General features: G+C 34.9%; 1 protein-coding gene across 1 annotated transcript in view; it reads right to left on the reverse strand.

Annotated features, from left to right (window-relative positions):
- The window catches only part of LOC149529090 (ABC transporter C family member 2-like), a 167,619-nt gene that overhangs the window by 107,253 nt on the left and 46,531 nt on the right, over positions 1 to 13,835 (reverse strand). The window contains 3 exon segments of the mRNA XM_089811398.1: positions 10,175 to 10,255; positions 10,362 to 10,476; positions 10,660 to 10,822. Coding sequence (XP_089667524.1) covers positions 10,175 to 10,255; positions 10,362 to 10,476; positions 10,660 to 10,822 — 359 coding nt within the window.

Raw genomic sequence — 13,835 nt, forward strand, 5'->3', positions numbered from 1 at the left:
GCATGTATCCGTAGATACATGTCTCTTTAATTCTTATTAGTTATCAATAACATTTGCTTATTATCATGATTAAGCATATGATAAATAAATATATATATATATATATATATATATATCTTCAGAGAGTTTTATCCAACTGAAACTACACTAACATTAAAACTCCCTCTTAGTTATATCTATATATATCTTCAGAGAGTTTTATCCGACTGAAACTACGCTAACATTAACACTCTCTCTTATCCTTCTTAACTAAGAGCGAGTGCTAATGTTAGTGTAGTTTCAGTTGGATAAAACTCTTTGAAGACATATATATATTAAGAGGGATAAACACATGGGTAAATATTACACCATTACTAATATTTAGATATAATACATCAAGGAAGTCTTTGATCAGAAGTCTTCCAATATATGATATCGTATAAGTATTAATCTATCAAAATATCATCATAGGATATTCACCAAATACTATTTTGATATCATATCAGGTAACATGAGTATTGGCCTATCAAAACATCAATTAAATGATATCCACCAAGTACTCTGAGTAATGGCCTATTAGAGCATTAATTATATGATATCCACCAAGCACTCAATACGGTAATGGCCTATCAGAATATCAAAGAAAGATATTCACCAAATGCCTATCATACCTCTATACAAACAACTTATAGACCGTTAATTTAATAACATCTAACACTTAGTTGTTGATTTACACGATACGGCCTTTTATGAGCTATTTCAACATTTACACAATGTATATCATGATTTAAGTTACTATAAGATTGTCACCTTCCAATAACTTCTACAAATACAAGTGATGATCATTTGAAAGTTGTCACTTTCTCATGATGTACACAGGGGGCAGGCCCAAACACATGTGAGATTTTCACCTCAAACTTATCTCTCATAGACAAGAATGTATTACAAGGGAGTGTCAAAATATCCCTCTTAGTTTGATATCATCCTTGTGACCTCCTAGAAGCGAGTTGTGTCATACTTCTTTAGTTCAACAAGTATCTTGATAGCATAAGACCCTCTAGTCTACATATATGAAACTTTATTCCATGAATCATGGTCCTTTAACTGCTATAGTCTATGATCACAAGAGATTCCATCTCGACATCGTCTACTCATTCTAAACTAATACAACCAAGATCATCAAAAGTTTGACTAAAGCATATCATCTATTTGCTCCCTCTCTATGTCCAAGATTGCCTTTAATGACCTCTCTGACTCCCTCTTGATATAAAAGGTTACTTCATAATCTAAATCATCAAAGATATTTGCTTCAAGAGCCTCACTTTATGCAACATGAACCTCAAATGACTAATGAATTCTAGATCAAAACTTCTTTGGAGCTACTATCATAAGACTAAGTCCAGAACAATATTGGTAGCATGCCTTAATGTACCAATTTTCTTTTCCTACAAGAACATCTCCAGAGACAAAAGAAAAGATCAAGGCAAATAGTTCTTTTATAGTACATATGAAAATACAAATAAGAAAAAGACTACGACGAGTAAAAAAGTGTAATACTCAAGAGAAATACTAATCTGCATATGAAGGTCCATAGGCATCAAATTAAATAATGCCTTCTTAGATTATTTGAGAATGGAACATCTCTCTTCTAATGATGATTCAAGTGGGAATTAAGCATTGGTTATTATTCCTCACCACAATGTAAAATTCCCACTCTTATATCATCTGACCAATTTTGCATTACATCGAAGTTAGTAGATTTCATCTCTAGCATCTCCTGGTAATAGATGACTAGAGTAAATCTTATGTGTCCATACATTGATTATTAATTTCTCATATACAAGTTAAAATCTTCTTTTACATTCTATTGTCTTGGTATATGTGATTACTCATTTATCCACACATGACATGTATATCCACTTCACAAATCTCCATAGCAAATCACACACAGCGATATGTATCTTACAAACAATATCATATGCATTAGTCCTTTCTAAATTGACTCTTTGAGGCAAACGCCAATACCATGACATATCACTATCCATATCAAGCAATAATTACTCATCCCATCATTTTTAATTGATCACGAGAGTTCAATACATTATTGCAGATGTCTTGTGCAGAGAGACTTCAAATACATAGCATAGATGATCTGATCCAAACCATCATTACTGATTGCATACAGAGGTTCCATTCCAAATATGGGATTCCAATTAAGGCCGCAATCAATATTTGAATCCGTCTAAAAAAATTGCTGACTCATCATCAGCAATATCCTCTTATCACATTAATCTTTAACTATTGTCACTATCTTCTGATTTGTTGTTGCAATATCTTAACAACCAATGATCTATGTGATTTGCAAGACCAACATGACTCTTCTACAAATGTATATCATGATGAGTTTAGACGATCGCTACAAATGTATTAACAATGTCTGTTCGGTATCAATGATAATGTCATAATCATTCCCAGATGCTCGTTCAATATGATTGTCCATTTTCTTGCATTTTTCTGTGTTCCTAAGTCAACAACATGCAAACATCCAGTACAGGAACTAGTTCTAGCTTGTAATGGAATATTGTCCCTGATTTAGTTTGCTATGTAGTTTGGGCAGCCGTGACAGTGGAATTAGTTCTTCTTGAAAGTGGAATCCATACAATTTGACTTTCTTATAATACTTCTTATCAGAGGTAATTTCTATTCTTTTCCATTATTCTAAGGTTATTCCCAAATCACGATTGGAACTAGACGGCTGGCATTGACCTTTAGTTGCTAGCAATGTTAGAGTTTACAATGTGTAGGTTCCCAAAACCGCAGATTGGAAATCCAAGAGCCTGCCACTTCTTTGATAGAATTTTGCAATCAGTTATGGCCATCGAACAAGAATCACCTTGATACTTCAAGCTTTGCTACACCTAGGCGAGTAAACCTTCTCCTCGAAACTGATCACTTGGTTCAAAGCTTTTTTAAAGCGAATTTAAGCTTTGGAGTTCTCTGGCTGGCAAGGTCCTTAAACTTGATGAAACTGAAACGGAATGCTGAGTACTTGGGTTTGTTAATAATGAATTTGTTGCTTGTAGCAAGGTATATATAGATTTTCTGACTTCAATAATAGAAAGACCAGTGCCTCTGCTCATCTGGGCAATAGAGTCAACTTCAGTGAATTTTCACGTACAACTTTATAAAGTTCTTATGCACTTATATTGCAAACAATTAAATAATCAAGATGCAACAAATCTAATATTTATGCAATCTTAAATTAGTCCAGATTGAGCTTTAATTCCCCTGGTAGGGAGACAAACTGGACGCAGCTATGGAAACAATTTAATATTTCACAATATCTGTGATGATCGAATTTAAAATGCTAAATAACCATGTCCACTTATCCCACATTTAAATTGTTTACAGAATTCCAAAAAATAATTAAAAAAGACGATTCATCTGTAGTTTAAATCTCCACGCCATTTAAAAGATAAACAAGACATTTTAGTTTATTATAAAAATAAACTAATTGAATTTATATTACAAAGTCATATTATAGCCCTTATTCCTCCATACAATAAATGTTTTTTCTTCTTATAAAAGATGTTGAATATATCTTTTGTTTATTGATTTCTCATTACTTATATATAATAAAGTGACTCTTCAAAAAGCCACGTCCCTCTAAATATATTTAACAAAGAATTAATAATATACAAATAAGAGGTAAACATATTGTTTAGGTAATTTAATACTCCCAATTTATATTTTATATCTCCAAAACCACGTAACTTCATATGCTCTTCGAAGCATGACTTGTGAGTTTGATTATTGCCATCTCTTTAATACTATCATTCCACATACATAGAGGATCTTCTAGGTTCAGTTTAAATTTGATGGGCATCGACAGCACACTCATTCCACTTGTTTCAGAGCATCCATTTGCAATCATAGGTTCTGCTTCAAACAACCTCTTCTTAGGCAACAATCGAAATCCCAAATTATTTCCTTGTGCACTGAGAAAGGATTTATTAGCATCGTATTCAACTCTCGGCGATCAACACCATGATACCATCTTCTACGCATTGATTTTTAAAATGTTGGCATATGCGTTCAAATCTGGGCATGAATAACAGTTGGAATTCTCACGGTTTTTGAGGAGACCATATCTGTTGATGGTCACTCCTCGCTATTCCCTTAATTTTCATCCGTGATTGCAACTTTGTCCCCTTGCAGGTGCATTTTATTTCCAGAATGCTCCACTCATTGTATTTGTTCACTCTAATATTCTGAATCTCAATCTTGTGAAGTTTTCAATGTGCCTTACGAATTTGGAAATTCATGGTGAAGATGTGAATTGAATTCCAGCATCATCGTAATCTTTTATTTTATTTTATTTTAAATATCTTGCACTGTGTATTGTCGATAGCTTGATGCTAAGGAAGTCCAGGTTGTTGATACTGGTGGGTTCTTGAGCATTAAACAAGGTCTGAACAACATGGAAAAGATTCAGAATTAACATAAGTAGCCAGGGTAAAGTTGAACGTCCCTCAATGTGATGCTGCTTAATTATGGCCCCTCAATATATCAAATCCTTGATGATTTATGGCCTCTATTATAGACAATATGCCATCTAGATCACCTCTGATCAGTGCCAAACTAGAAGCCCAATCTGGAGTATGTGGATGACCGTAAAGTTTTCTGGGTGAGCTCATGGTATTTGCAGTGCTACAGACTTGTGATTTTTAATGATTGGAACCACTTCTACTTTGTTGTCAACCATCCCAAGCACCAATTTTCTGATTAAGCATCTCTTTCTACTGCTAGTTATTGCGAATATGATCTCCCGGGATTGGTCAAACCATAGACAATGAAATGTATGACTGCAGTCCTCAGGACAATAATCTTCAACAAAAACGGCTGTCTCTTCACACCAGTCTCAAACTGTACAAACTTCTCAATAAATTCATGAAAATATGATGCCCCTGTTTAATCGATCTTCAAGAAGTAATGTCCATCTGCCTGGAGCACACGTAGATCACATCTAGTTCATCCTTTTATAACTTATTGAAGAGCATATACTTCCTTGAGAAAGCGCTGCTATGCAATAATATGTTTCTATCTTTTATTCATCTTCATTAATTGATGCATTGGTCACATTAGTTGTTGCTTTTATTCATCAGGAATGCTCAAGCCATGCTACTGATAGCAGCTTCATAATTTTCACCTTGTAGATATACAACTCATCTTTAGTCTCTATAAGGCTGTAAGTTCATCATCAGCTATTACCAATGGAAATGATATTCTTAGTGTTCTTGACATCCATGAAAATATTTTTCTTTTTAAGTCTCCAACATCATAAATGGAGACCTTAATTTTGCCAAAAAATAGGGTTCCATCACAATGTCTACCTATTTGTGTTGGGAATGATCAAAAGGGGAGCCCATAATGTTTGCATCGTATGAATATCCAAAATCCACTTTTATTTATTTTATGATTCTTTTGTTCGTTCATTTTCTTTCCATGCATTGGCGCAATGTTCAATTGTCTTATCCCACAATTGTTGCATTATGAATAATTTCTCCATCAGTATACCTTTTCCAGTGCACCTCACCAATATATTCTACCTCTCTCTAATTGTATCTTTCGTTAACCGCTCTATTCAAAGTTCAAACATATTCCTTCTCTAGTAATAGTTATCCATTCTCCACGTGCTCTAAATAATAGACAATACTTAATAATTATCCACTAGACAAGAGTTGACTATAATATCGATGATCATAGTTACACCGCCCTGCGAGACAAGGGGACAATGGGACGGGGGAACAAGTTTCTGAGACAAGGGGACAGAGGGACCCTGATTTGGGGACGGTTACAAAGGACAGGGGGTGGCCGGGGGCAGGGTGTATATACTATACATATGGTACTTAAATGCTAGTTATGAAAAGATGTACTACAATTATACAATATAAGATATAAAGATGTAAAAAACCTAAACATTAAACACTGCATTGAAGTTTTGAACTAGAATATCATGATTCATGATTAAATGACAAAAAATGAACATTGAAAATCAACAAATGAAAGTGTCAAATTATATAATTTTAAATTTATAATATATATATTAGTCTTCAGCTATAGAAATGCAAATGTGAATAAAAATAAAGAATAGAAGGGTTTTGAACAAAGGAGGAGGAAGGAATGGGCCCCACATCCCATTATAACAAAAATAGAACCAAAAAAATATTAAAATAATGCCTTTTTTTTTTAATGTTCCCCATCTTGTTGCCACAGGAGATGTTCCAACGTCTGCCCTCACATTCCCCCGCACCCACAGGGGACATGAAGACATCTTGCCGTCTCCGGCAGAGGTGGCGCTCTAATTGGCGCCGCCCGAAATGACAAGACACCGTCCCCCCATCTCGGGTGCATCCCTGTCTCCAGTGCAGCCCAATTTTGGGGGGGGGGGGGGGAACTTCCCCGTGTTACACTGTCGATGGCCAATAATTTAATTAGTTATTGTTTGCATAGTCCATCTTGATTGGTCTAAATAAATCTCTACACCTAACCGGTGAACCTGTCTCCTTTGAGCCTCCCGATTAGTCACCTCACTGGTTGCTCTTATTTGATTGAATATATTTCTAAGTAAGCTTCCTTAATAATCAAATATTGATATTCACTTCCAATTGCATCAACTAGTATACCTCCTAACTATGAAAGTTGTGATCTTTATATGTGAATTTGGTCCCTATGCATCCGATCTGTGTTCACCTCCCAGCTGTGAAAGCTCTATTTGCAGTTGGATAGACTATGTATAATATTATTCTTATATGCAATCTTTATTGAATTGTCACCTATATATCTTCATGTTTTTTTTGGTCATCCACGTTAAACATAGAATGCTCAAATTATAATGGAATTGGCCCATGTGTAGTACTTCTTTCAAGCTGTAACATGAACCCATATAAATAATGCCACTTCTTCTGTATCGGGTATGGTAGATCCAAAATTAGAAAGTTGCGATTTCGGTTTTTCCTTCATAGTAAATTGTGTCCACTTAAAAGTGAAATGTCTATATAAGGGATAATGAGCCCCTTGTTGAATCACCTTTGTACTACTGGGCATGATGATTGGCTCCTTTTTAGGTATTGTGCATTATAACATCATTCTACTATCTCCTATTGATTCGACATGGAATTTGGCTGACTTACACACCAAAAATATGGTTGTTCCCTCCATATCTTTTTACCTTTCTCCCATGATGCCGCCATTTTACCAATTTGCGAATGCGCCAAATCACATTATTAATATTTGGACCATAGTTCCAAGAATCACGGCGATTCATGCAATTCACGCGATTCGGCGATTCGATTCAAGCCAACCGATTTTTTGTGAATCGGTGAATCGAATCAGCGATAAAGGGTTTATGAAATAAGTTACTCACTAAATTTCAAGGGTTTTTTTAATTTTCCGATTCATGGCCGATTCGATTCCGATTCATGGCCGATTCACGATTTGATTCGGCCTTGCCGATTTCGATCCGATTCCGATTCTTGTTACTTTGATTTGGACGCACCGCATATTAACAACATTTACGCAAATCAAGCGTCCTTTTGGGTCCATTTGCCTTGAGTAAAACTATCTGCCAAAACTATGATCGCAAAGTTTCTCAAACATTGTGACCACTTATATAAGTTTTTAACTATGTTGTTGATGGGTCTATCGTTGGTTGTGGAGATCCCTTTGTTCGCTATTCCAATACAGATTCATATTTCCATTCAGATATTGTTTTGATCCTTTAATTATCTTCCTCCCAGGCTTTGCTCTAATACCATGTTAAGGATCTCATTGTATATATATTTTAATTTACTGTTATAACTTTAATTATCTGTGTTTCAAGTTACCTTCTCAATACATATGTATATGATATTAAGAGGCATGTCTCCCTAGAGACATGTCTCTTTAATTCTTATTAGTTATCAGTAACATTTGCTTATTATCATGATTAAGCATATGATAATAAATTGTATATATACACACACACACACATGCACGCACACATATACATACACTATATCTAATATATATTAAATGAGTGAAGTATATATCTCATATATACACAATATATATATATATCTTCAGTGAGTTTTATCCGACTGAAACTACACTAACATTAACACATTTCTTTGTCGAGTCATTCTAATTGCCATGTCAATGTTGAATATTCCAAGAGGTGCCATATTATATAGTAACTAATAGAAAGATATGTGCCAACCTGATGTTGTTAATAAAGAAGTGATATTATTTAAGACAAAGTTTTGTAACGCCTTGATGCTGGGTGGAAGCTTCTGAATTTTCTGAGTGATGTCAAAAAATTAAAAATTGGCATGCGAGTGGTGGCAGTGTTAATTCCATGTAACATTTCTGGAGTAAAATAAAATATTATTCAGCCATTTCTTCTCTTTCTTGCTCGGAGGATTTTATGTGGCAAATGTTTTGGAAAGTTAAAAAGATTTTTTTCACCAACTATTAAAAACCATTGAACGGGCCTTGAAAATGTTTTTTTATGATTGTAGTGGAGCATTTTTAGTGGTGCTGTGTATATTGTTTGAGTGGGGCGATCTTGCAAAAGTGCACATTCCTTTCAAAAGTTTGGTTCGATTGCTGTTCGTATTCAAGGAAACTAGATCTTTAGTTTGGTCAAGGGCATTCGATCATTTTTTAGGATGTTGAATCTAAGTCATACAACATGTGTTGGAGATTTCTTGAGATTCTACGGGTTCTTCTGAGAATTGAATAACAATATTATTGTCTGGCTTGTGCTTACTATCTGTTTCATAATCTATTGAAACCAAAGTAATGAGACTCGCCGTGAGTCAAGCAAGTTGTCCGATTCGGCGAGTCGAGTTACCTCAGCCGGGTCAAAATGACCCATGACCTTGACTCGGCAGGTCAACTGGGCTAACTCGCCCAACTCGGCTGACTTGGCTGACTCACCTAGCTGACTTGACTGACTCATCTGACTCGTCTGATTTTTAATTTTTGTTCTCAAAATTTTCTTAATACATCTAAAGTTTACCTTTGTACTTATGTAATCAATGTATGTGATCAAATTACCTTCTATTTCATGATGTTATTTGTGTCTTTAAGCTTTATTCAATAATGGGCGCATGGAATTTCCTTAAATCCTAAAAAATCTCTGAATTTCAAGGGTTTTGTCACTTTGCCAAGTCACAACCGAGTCACAAGCGAGTCCGAACCAGTTCATGAGTCATATTACCCTTGCCGAGTCCAGGTTGGAGTCTTGTTACTTTGATTGAAACTACTCTCAGCATTAAAGAAGATTTGTGGAAAAGAATGAATGAAGGTTTGAGAAGAATTCATGCAGGTATAAAGAAGTTTATCCTAAACTTTCATATGGAAGACGTCAATAAATAAAGGAAGCAATTGAAAAGTTATTAAAAACATTGATAAATGTTTGGAGACAATCCTGTTTTGGGCATGGGAAGTCTTCAGATGGAGTCCCTTGAGAAGCCTAGAGTAGTCCATTCAATTACTGGAGATAAGAAATGTTGTAGGGAGTATTATGTGTATTTTTATATGGCAATTATAGTGCTTACGAATTCTGAAATTTTTTATTTAACTTTCAAATTTAGATGGTGTTCAAACTGAACTTGGTGCTTCAGCTGATCAGATTGGTGCGTCGAGGAGAGTCGGTGCTCTCAAACTAAGGTTGGTGGCCTCAGATGGTCAAAGTTGGTGCTTCAAAGAGGGTTGGTGCTCCAAGAAATAGTGCTTTCTGTAAGTTGGTGCCCATTTTAGTAAAAGAAAGCTATCATGTCCTGTGGTTTTTTACCTTTAAAAGTTTTTTATGTGAAATTTTCTGTATGCCTCTATGCGGTTTCTCTCTGCAAGTTTTATTTGGTTTCATGCAGTTAAAAGTTTAGAAGTTAATACTGATTCCCACCACCCTCACCTCAGTATTTCCTGTGTGCTCTTTAGGCTTGTTGTCAAGACATGCATTTTTTCAGATTGTCAATAGACATGTGAGAAGACATTCAGCAACGTAATTAAACATTCAAAAGAATCAAACTCACACCATAGAAAGTTCACCAATCCAATTGATACTAACACAAACAATTTGGATTCCAAAAAAAAAAACGTCACAAATATTTGACAGAAAACAAAATAGATATAGGTTAGGATTCTGTACCGGGCTCCAAGACTACAGTTCAATGCCCTTAATAGCCATGGTTTTGGCTTCTTGCATTCTTCTTCCCAACACTGCTGGAAGCTGTACAAGCACATTTTCATCTCAAATAGAATACAAAGAAGTTAAGAATCACCAATGAAAAGCTCATTCTAACACCCACTCCACACCAGCAGCTAGACATGCTTACTTATTATAGAGAGTCTCAGTTTGATCCCATGTATCAAGCTGCCAAACATCCTTCTCTGTAACAGGCCTTTTGTATCCTTCTCTCATGAGGGGTGTCATCCAGCTAAAAAAAATTCCTGTCATGAAACATTTATTTACAATTGTACATGAGAGGAATAACTCTTGCATGCCTGGTATAACAAAAGTGTCAAGAAAAAAACAATTTATTGAATTTCAAGACCAGACTCTTCAATTTGCTAAATAATCAGAATTTTCATAAAATATGCATAAGATACACAAGATATGGATAGTAAACTCACTGGAAAAGAAATTCACATGTCGCTCAGGACAAACATGCTCTCCAGCTGGAAGAGGTTCATACTCTGCAGAAACTATAGGGGAAAGTCCATTCTCAACAGGAATGTATCCTGAATAAGGGACCAAATTGGGAACATAAAATAGCAACAATATGCAAAATGCAACCTGCAAAAAAGTCATAATGTTTTCCAAATAATGAGACCTTTAATTTCATATTTCATGAAAAAAGTATTAACTTGCCCAAAAAGCTATCAGTCAATGATTTATGTTGTCGCATTTTAAGCAATTATGAGAAGATTCCTAGTAAATTACACAATTCAATCAAACATTCTCCTTTTAATGGTCTATGTCATGGCTTAATACAGAGGCTTAAGTTTGAGTAGGCTATTCGAGCATACAGGCAATCAGTAATAGTTTCCACCATTTGTAAGAAAATCTCATGGCTTAATGCAGAAGTTCAAGTTCGAAAGCTTAGTAATCCAGTTATAAAACTTCAGGGGTACAACATTAAATACTGACTAACAAAGAAAAATAAAAGTATAAAATCATATATCACCTTACTCCCTCGCCCAGTTCTGTGATCGTCAACAGCTGGTTGCGGTCATTAATGAATCTAAGGTTATATTGTCTAATACATTTAGAGTAGTTAATATATCATCAGAAATGTATGTCTTATAAAGTACTTTGACACATTCAAAATAAATGCAAATCAAGAATGAGATCTGGGTGGGGAAGACAAAAAGTTGCCCTGTGTTGATCTCTCCAGGCTGGTTGGTTGATTCTTGGTCATCTTTGTGTCTAGTTCTAATTGTTGGGTTATGTATTTTTTTGGTTCTTCTTCTTGCTTTGTTTTTGGTTGTTTTATATTGCTTTCTCTCATTCTGCTTGATTTTTGTTTTCTATGTCTTTTTATATTGAAAATCTGTTTTGTTTTTTTGTTTTAAGCATCAGAGTTTTCAGTTTTACACAGTTATTGTTTGGGCGTTTGAGGAAATTTGAGCAGAGGAGTAATGTGGCATGCAGGATGATTTCCCATAGGATGATGGCATTTATTCATTTCTTATGGAAGACCTTGCAAATAATAATGGTAACAATGCAAAATCTTAAAAAGAGACTTGGTTTCTAAGAGAAAGGGTAAGGTAACCAAATGAGCCATATTTGTTATGCAAAATGAAAGACCCATTATAGCATTGCCCCTACATGATCTGTATGATGATCCACATTTCTTACCTTAGACATAAGTGATATCCTGTGTAATGTGATAAAAAGGTAAGAAGAGAAATTGAAACAAAATTATTTTATTTTGTTTTCTTAAATACTAAATTTTTACAATCTAGAAAGTTTTTGGATAATTGATTTGCTTCAATCTAGGGCAAGAAGCTGGGTCTTCATGCCTCATTCTATCATATACTTCTAAATCTTTTCTTGGTCTGCTTGAAGAATCAGAATATGCCAAGAATTGTTTTGTCTAAAGCGTTTTGAAATGTTGGTAGGTTTTTATCGAAAGCCTTCACTTTGGACCTTGCTGTCAATCCAGAAAATGTTTCAAATTCCTCTCCTGAATGGATTGAGGACTATAATGTACCTCCAAAATTTTCATTTAAGGCAACCAGTCATCCCTTCAGCATGTCAATGTGATAGTTTTGATTTCCTTGAATCATAGAGTAGCTCTTCCTGACTGTATCATGATTCTTCTACACAAGTAAAATAATTGTTAGATTTTTGGATTGGGTGATTTAAATGCTTTTCTATTTTGCAAACAATATTGTCACTTAAGAATGGCATGCCCAATGCTAAGAAATAATGATACTAGAAAACCTGTTTCGGCTCAAAACAAAGAATTGGAAAATAGTCAGCAAGTGCACAGATGGCTTTAGATAACTCTAGTAATATTGAGATGAAGCCTCCTTAGAAACCAAGAGAAGATATTCAAGAATATGTGGCCATTATTGCTACTTCTGGTATTCAACCCAGAATAGATATCACTCTAAGTGCCTCTAATCAATTTGCTATTTTTGATGACATGAATGATAATAAGAAGTGATCTCTAATTGTACTGGAACCTATTGAACCTATTGGGAGTCTTTAGAGAACAAGCCTTCTTAACAAAATACTCTATAATGGTACAGCCTAAATTTTGCGATCATGGGTAGAAATCTTCTAAGCAGCCTTCCAAAAAGCAAAACAAAAAACTCTTATCATTGAGAGTGTCAAATGTTCCCAAAGAAAATCAAAATAATAATTAAGGTTCCATGGATGTAAAAGTTGGCAAGGTTCTTGTACATTGGATGGTGTTTGAGAAATTGATTGATCAGTATAGCAACCCCTCCTCCCCAATAACGTCCTTTTTCTTTTCATTTCCCTACACTACTCATGTCACCTGGCATAGAGCTTTAACTTATTCTTTCAAAGAGTGTGAAAGGAAGAGGAGAGGTTTCTGTTCTTTTGAACCTCAATTTAGGCCCAATAATTGCTAACAATGGCTGATGTCCCTGTAATCAGGTTGTGTGCACTCAGCTTAAAATGGACAACAAAAAACTTGGTGTCTCCAGGATGTATGCTTATAATGATAATACAGAGAGGTCAAACTTGGGCAACTGGATGGTAATATATCTGAAAAAAAATCATTGGTTTTGTACAAGAGTTTATAAGGGTGTTGAAAGATTCCGAGGCTAAATTGGGTGGATGTAAATTTGGCTGGAAAGGTAATTAAAAAAATTCCTAAACTAAGTTCAATGGGAAGTTAAATTTAGTAGATCCTTTTTTTACATGCAAGAAAAACAATAAAAAAATCTAGTTCACTTGGTCTAGTTTAAGGCAATATAAGGGTGTTGTCAACATTAGATAGATTTAAGTTGGGACTTCTTTTTTACGCATTCCTCATGTACCTGCTACTTTGTTGGATCACCACCCTATTGAGCTGGAATTCTATCTTTTATCATCTTAAGGCTCCCAAAGCTTTAAGAGGCCTATACAAAATTTATACATTCCAACTCATAGATACCCATTGTTGCACTATTCTGTTCAATGCTTAGGTAAAAGTTATCTTTAAACCTCTGTCAGAGGTTCTTCTTCAAAGCCTTGGGAAAAAAAAAAGAGTTATTAATTGGAAAGAAAATATCACGAGTAATGGATGGCTGATGTCATGGTGCAATCTTCAATGCACGTTTGCTATCCC

This window comes from Cupressus sempervirens, chromosome 11 (assembly GCF_028749045.1).
Source record: "Cupressus sempervirens isolate cs-2001-9-10 chromosome 11, ASM2874904v1, whole genome shotgun sequence".
Lineage (NCBI taxonomy): Eukaryota > Viridiplantae > Streptophyta > Pinopsida > Cupressales > Cupressaceae > Cupressus > Cupressus sempervirens.